Raw genomic sequence first — 7,567 nt, 5'->3', positions numbered from 1 at the left:
TTGATACGCAACTGTGAGCACAACAGTTCTACGGACAGACCCAAAACTGGAAACAAACGGTGGAATAAAACTAGAACAAGGTTACCACGAAACCCTAACTAGGATTATAAAAGCATAGCTGGAGGAAGATTAGTATTAGCTAAGGAGTAACTTACGTGGAGTACGGGAACGAAGTTGAGCTTGCTTGATCAAGATAGCACAAACCCTAACAGAGCTCTTTTGGGGAAAGTTGAGGGAGACGACTACATTTCTATGAATGAGTGAAAGTGTGAGTGTTATGATAGATTAGGTCATAATTCGTTTTAGGCTGACTCTTAGGCCCATAAGATTGGAACAACCCTTTACAATTTAGGGTATAATAATAAGAAAATTGTGAACCTTACACGATCTATATTATTTTGTGATTAAATGATCAAAAGATAATTTTGTAATTTGAAATATTTTTTAAAATACAAAAGAAATCTCGGAGATACAAGAAGAAATCCGTCGAATAAAAATGCTCAAATTCAATCCAAAATATGCAAGATACAGGGATTGTGAGAGTTATTTAAGTGTTCTCATCTCCAAATAATCCCATTCCTAGACCCAAACTGTTACAGCCGTACATGCACAATATCACTGAGAACTACATTGCAAACTCAAATGATAAAATGCAAGACATTATGGTATTGCAATAACATTTTGGAGGAAAACTAATACGAATAAGAATTAAAATATCTAACAATTTCCTCTAACAAAAAAATAATAAAATGAGAATGAGACATAAGCGATAATTACAGCTCTCAAAAAAAATTAATTCATTTCCAGAAACAAATGTAAAAGGGGCTTATCCGAGATTGAAGGAACGGATTTGCAGCACCATGTTGATGCCAAGCATAAAACCTTCTGAGTTACCACAGAAATGCATTGTTAGATTGAAGTGGATCTTTTGAATAAATTCCCATCTCAGACTGAGTCATAGAGCTAGCACACTGCAAAGTTTGAACGTTACGTTCCAACCTTATCAAGATTTTCAGACACAGTTTTCATCCTTGGCCGAGCCTCAGGGTCTCCTTCAGTGCAAGCCAAAGCTACGTGAAACACAGCCAGCACCTCTTTCTTAACACGCACTTCTTGGAGCAGCGATGGATCAACCATCTCAGACAACGGGCTTTCTTGATCGAACCCTTTCCTCACCCACCTTACCAAGTCAGGGACTTCCATGGAAGTTGATGTGGTGGGAGATGATTCCGGTGACCTCCCAGTTAGTATTTCAAGCAACACAACCCCAAATGAGTACACGTCCCATTTCTGGGTGGGTCTGCTGCCAGGGACACGAGCCTCAGGGGCTTTGTAATTGTCGGTTCTCTCTTTCTGGGAAGACTTCATGTAAGGAAGAGCTCCACCCATGAATCCACCGGTGGAGGGGTTGTTGCCGGTGATGCTGATCAGACGGTTCAGGCCGAAATCAGAAATGAAGGGTTGGAAGTCGTTGTCAAGTAGAATGTTGGAGGGTTTGATGTCAGCATGGACGAACTTTCTTGGGCTGCATTCGTGGAGATACGCCAAGCCCCTCGCTGTTCCTTTTGCGATTTTCAGCCGGGTGGACCATGAAAGATTTGTAGATGGTTGACCGTTTCTCCCTGCAGTCAAATTGAGTGAAGTGTGAACATTAGAGAAAATCATTTGTAACATTTGGTACAGAATGCAAATGCAGATCATTGTAAAGTACTTTCCTTGCAATTATAATTTATAAATTTATGTTGACTTTAATAGGATACACTTTCCTACATTAAGTAACACATTTTATTATAAAAATTTACTGCAATATACTACACAATGATGAGCGGGAATCTAACTTGATAAAAAGTGAAACACAGTTTTGCGATATTAATTTAAGAACTTGTTTGATGAGTGTATTACAGAATGTAATCGTAGTATCTTTCTTTTAATGATATTGTGCCTGAGACAGAGGTGCGATGGAAGCAAGGAAAAAATAAGTAGACCCTTACGAAGAAGATATAAACACTGTGTTTCATAATGGAGAATGTTTAACCTAAAAGATAAATCAAACAATCATCAAACAAAAAGCACCCATTTTCACAACTTTTTCCCAGAATGAAAGGCATAAACGTGAGTGCCCCCTTCGTTTCGGCCTACAAACGTAAGATATATTTAAAAGGAACAAAAAGAGATCCAATCCATCTGACTCAAAGTCTTGGGAAAGAAGGAAAGCAAAGATTTTAAAGGAAAAAAACATTGCAGATGAGAAGGGAAGATGAGTGGAAGAGTGAAACTTCAACTTTGATAAACAAGTTTTGTTTTGTTAGTGATTAAACGTCAGAAAGACAAGAGGCTTCAACTCATTCTTTTGGTTATAATACGAATCACGGAACAAACACATATATTCTATAGCCAGTATCATGAAAATCTATGTTTTTTTTTTTTTTCACTTGTAGAAGATTTCTTTAAGAAAACTATCTATCTTCATAGCTACCAATTTTTTAAAAATATTACTTATATTGGACAATATAAAATTACTAATACCTACCTACTATCTCATGAAAAACAGTGGTCGTCATAAGTTACACAAATTCATTTCACGAGTCATAATATAACGAGTATATATATTTTTTGAAAAATAATACTGTAGAGTATATTCTAGATATAAATGTGAGCGATTTCAAAAAGAAAAAGAAAAAGTTGCACAGAACTCAAGTCCTACTTTATAAATCCCAGCACGAGCACCAGCTTAAACCAAACCACTAAATAAACTTTCCCTTTAAGCAAAGAAATTAAGACTAATTTACAAGTCACATGGACAATAAAGTACAAAACTACCATATGTGTATGTGATGCTTCCGTTATTATATTATTAATCTATCATTCATTCACTCATGATTAGTCATTTTTAACCCATAGATGTCATGCATCAAGTTCAAAAATACCCACCAACCATTAATTAATGTTTTGTCTCGTTAAACCATCTCACTTTTATCTATCAATATCACTCCGATTCAGATCACTTCCATTCAAAGCATGAAGAGAATAACCCAAAACATCAACTCAATGCATCAATACAACAACCCAAAACAAACTAACAAACAAAAAAAAGTGAAACAAACGAAAAGAACTAAGCACTAAGTGAAACGAAGCAAGAGAACTAACCTCTAAGGGCATGTGTCAGATTGCCATTGGAGATGAAATCACTGATGAGAAGCTTCTCGTCATGTGCCCAATAGTAAGCCCTCAACCTTACAACATTAGGGTGCTTGACCTTCCCAATGGCCATAACCTCTGCAGCAAACTCTTTGTACCTCTGTTCCCCTCCCTCTCCCAGCCTCCTCACAGCCACAGGTACCCCATTCCCCAACACCACCTTATACACAATTCCCAACCCACTCTTCCCCAACACGTAGGCAGAAGCCCTTAACAACTCATCAAGTTCAAAATTCAATCCCTTATCAATCCTCACCAATTCCCCTTCACCCTCACCCTCAGCCCCCTCCACCTCATAATCTTCATCATCATCGTCATCACTTTTCTCCCCACTAACGCATGGGAATCCACCACACAAACACGCACTCCCTTTCTCTTCGCCAAACTTTCTTCTCCTAATGCAACTACACGCATTCTCATCATCCTTTTTCTTCCAATAGATATAAACAATCACAAGCCCAATGAAGGCCACAACAGCAGCATCAGCCGCGGAGATTAAAATAATTAAACCGGGGCTTAACCCCTTTGACCGGTGGACCGGTTTGTTTTGATCCGAACCGGGAGAAAAATCCCGGTCCGAACCGGAACATGATTTTCTAAGAGGAAACCCGCATAGGTTAGGATTTCCAAGGAACGCCGTGGGACCTTGGTTTGAAAACGACCCCGTTTGGGGAATTTCTCCACTGAGGTTGTTGTTTTTGAAATCGAAGCTCACCGTCGCCGGCAATTTTCCCAGCGACGCCGGAATCTTACCGGAGAGGTGGTTAAAAGAGAGGTTCAGCGTGCCCGAGAGGGAAACTAGGGTTCCAATTTCGTCAGGGATTGAACCGGTTAACTCGTTCGCGGACAGGTCGAGTTGGAGGAGGTTCTGAAGTTCCGGCCACACTCCGGCGGGAATCTCACCCGAAAATCTGTTGCCGGCTACGATAAGTCGCTGGAGGTTCTTGCAGTTTCCTAGGTGGTCGGGGATGTGGCCGGAGAATGCGTTTTCAGAGAGGTCGAGGTTTTGGAGGCGTGGGAGGCTACAGAGGGAGAGAGGGATGGGGCCGGAGAGGTTGTTGCGGTGGAGGAAGAGGCTGTGGAGTGCGGTAGCGTTGGAGAGCTGCGCTGGGAGGACGCCGGAGAAGGCGTTGTCGTGGAGGTTGAGTCGGCGGAGGAAGCGCAGCGTGCCGAGCTCTGACGGGAGGTAGCCGGAGATGGATTTTCCGGCGAGGGAGATTCCGACCACGCGGGGGTCCTCCTCGCCGGAGATGTTGGCGCAAACGATTCCTGACCAGGCGCAGGGCGTGTCGTCGCCGTCGTTCCAGTCGGAGAAAGCGGAGGAGGGCTGGTCAACGGCGGACTTTAGAGCGAGAAGCGCGAGGCCGTCGGAGGAGAGTGAAAGCACCGGAATGAAACTGAACAAAACGTGAAATATGAGAACAAGAAAATGAAAGAGAAACAGAGAACGCGTCATGCTTGTTTTTAAGTGAATGGTGATTGGAACGCCGCCGTTTTGGAAGAGGGATGTAAGAACGGACGAAAGATTGTGTAATGTGAAGTTGTGAGAGAGATGAGTGTGTGAAATGGTTGTGTTATGTTATATGATGGTTGTTTATGGGAGAAGGGGAAAGAGGGGTTGCTGCATTTATGAGAAGAAGGGTTTGTTTTTAATTTGGTGGGGTCTATCTCCCGCCAAAAACTTAGTGTGAGACTTGCTAACCGAAGGGTGGAAGAGACAAAGAGTGAAGTGTAATGTAAGAAAAACAAGACAGAGAAAGAATAGAATGTTTGTTTTTGTTGTTGTTCTTCTTCACTTGGTTCCACGCATGCAAATGCAACTTCAAATCGCAGTTCACTTTGTCTTATTAGTTCTTCATTTTCTTGTCACGGTTTAATGCTGGTTTTTCTATTCTTATATAAGATTATCCAAATGGGTACATCTAATTTTACCTTTTAGAGCTTATGCACTATGAATATGGATAAAGAAAGCAACTCACATTACACTTTTATTTAAATTGAATCTATTTTTATTTTAAATTATTATAAAAATTGTATTTAATTTTCAAAATTAAACTATACATTAATACATAGATATAAAACTCCATTAATGAACGATATGTGAAAGTTTATATTATAGTCTAATCAAAACTCCATTAATACATAGAAAACATACATTCTATTTGTTAAAAAAAATTATATAACTTTCATAAAATATAGATTATGAATGAAAAAAATTATAAAGAAATAACACTATTTAATTTTTCTACAGCTATCCAACATTTTAAAAAAACCTAATATATTTTTTTTTCATACAATTTTTCCAAAATTATTTTATATTTTATATTTAAAATTAAAAATATAATTTTATTAGTGTTAAATAGATATAAAATAAATAAATAATTGAATGTTAATGTATTATTACCCTTTTAATAGTAGTTTAAAAAAAATATTTAACCTCTTTTATTTCTTTTACGTCATGGTTACTATATTTTTTTATATGATCATATTATTTTACTATTTAACTAACCATAAAAATCATAACTCAGCAACATTATGTCTTGTTGGTTTAGTGGAGACAGTTTAGGAAATTGATGTAGTTTGTTTAATAGAAAAAAAAAATGAAGAAATCATTTTAAAAAGAATGGTATTATTATATTACTTTTTATTTAGTTTTACACATCTTTCAATTAAATATGATAACGTGTCAAAACGAGTACAAAGCACTACCACCTTTCTTTGTCGATTTTACTCTTTGAGCAAATGAATTACGACAGCAGACATTCTTTTATAAATTTTAAATAGAATAATTTCAAAATTATTTTTTAAAATATTAACTCAAATAAAAATAAAGATAAAATCTAACTAAACTTACATTATAAAATACTAGCGAACACACAGGCGCGACAGCGCCTCTCTATTCGCATTTTGTAATTTTTAAGAAAGTTAAGATTAATAACAAATATATAATTTTTAAAATAGTTGTTAAATATAAAATTATAAAAAAATAAAATATGTAAAAAGAAAATTTAAATGATGATTTAAGACAAAAGAGATTTGTAGAAAAATGATTAAAAATAAATTATTTATAAAATAATTGATTTTTAAAATAACTAAGGGTAAAATAGGTATTATGAAATGTGGACAAAAAAAAAGAATTCCCTTTATTGTTATAGATAAGATTAGGACGAAGACATGTATTTTTACAAAAACAAACAAATCCAAGTATCTTGTATTTATGAATTACAAGTTTAAATAAAGTTAATATTTAAATAAACTTTGACTTGATAAATATAATAATTAAATAAGTTGTAAATATTCATAAATATGAATATTAACAAGTGATTAATTAAATTATTTGTTACCATTGCAAATCTTTTGGTGGTCTTATCTTTAACCTCTTCCTCGTTATGATCAAATTACATAATATTAAAATAATATTTTTCTATTTGTTATGTATAAGTTAATTATTTCTGCATAAGGAGATAGCTGAAAATTCACTTATTTTATAACGTATTTTTTTCTTTTCACACCTTATTTCTTCTTTGTCTTTATTTCTTTTTTTTTTTTCTCTTTTCAAATACAAGGAGACGATTAAAGTTTTCCAAATGCATCTCACAATTTACTTTAAAAGGCCTTTCGTAATGTATGAAAGAATAGGTAGGAAACTGCTTAATCGAGCAACTCATTACTTTTTCAATTACTCTCTAACAACTTGAGAAACTTTTTATTAGTCAGCGAATTTGAAAAAAAAAGTGGAGGCAACTACCGTTAAAAATGCCCCACAAATGCATTTTGAAAATAGCATTAGTTAAGGGTTTCACAATGAAATATATGTATAACGTTTAAATTGAAACGTGGCTAGGAAATTATTTTGAAAACTAAATTCAAAAATACAAATGATAAATATTTTTGTTTTTGAAAATTAATTTTTAGTTTTTCATTTAATCAAATGAAAATATCATTATTTATTTTTTATATCTCCTTTTTCTTTTCTCTTACTAAGATGTCATAATGTAATACTATAATACTATCGAATAAATTGTCAACATAAATAATATAAACTAGGGATGTCAAAAAAACTTGTGCATGCGTATCCGCAGATAAAACCCGCAACGGGTAAGAAACAGATATTAAAAATGGATATCCGCTACCCGCAGGTACATATATTTTTGATACTCGCATGTTAACGAGACGAGTACAGGTATCATAATATTCGTACCCGTGAATACCCGTACTCGCTAAAATTTAATTCACAAAAATACCCTTATATATATATATATATATATATATATATATATATATATATTAGTAAAAAACATTCTGACCTGATTTTTTCTAAGCTGCACATCTTGTCTTGTCTTTTGTCTTCACTCTTCTCGCTTCAAGT

At 35.2% G+C, this 7,567-nt stretch overlaps 1 protein-coding gene across 1 annotated transcript; it reads right to left on the bottom strand.

Moving 5' to 3' along the window:
* Positions 1–469: 469 nt before the first annotated feature.
* On the bottom strand, positions 470–4,993 carry LOC114165975 (receptor protein kinase-like protein ZAR1). The gene is made up of 2 exons (XM_028050622.1): positions 3,148–4,993; positions 470–1,622 (listed from the first exon to the last, which is right to left on the bottom strand). Exons 1-2 carry the CDS (start codon positions 4,652–4,654, stop codon positions 988–990), a joined length of 2,142 nt encoding a protein of 713 aa, XP_027906423.1. The 5' UTR covers positions 4,655–4,993; the 3' UTR covers positions 470–987.
* Between the last annotated feature and the right edge of the window lie 2,574 nt (positions 4,994–7,567).

This window comes from Vigna unguiculata, chromosome 10, assembly GCF_004118075.2.
Source record: "Vigna unguiculata cultivar IT97K-499-35 chromosome 10, ASM411807v1, whole genome shotgun sequence".
NCBI classification, from domain to species: Eukaryota; Viridiplantae; Streptophyta; class Magnoliopsida; order Fabales; family Fabaceae; genus Vigna; species Vigna unguiculata.
Note: the sequence above shows the minus strand (reverse complement) of the source record. Positions and strands in the feature narration are given on the sequence as shown.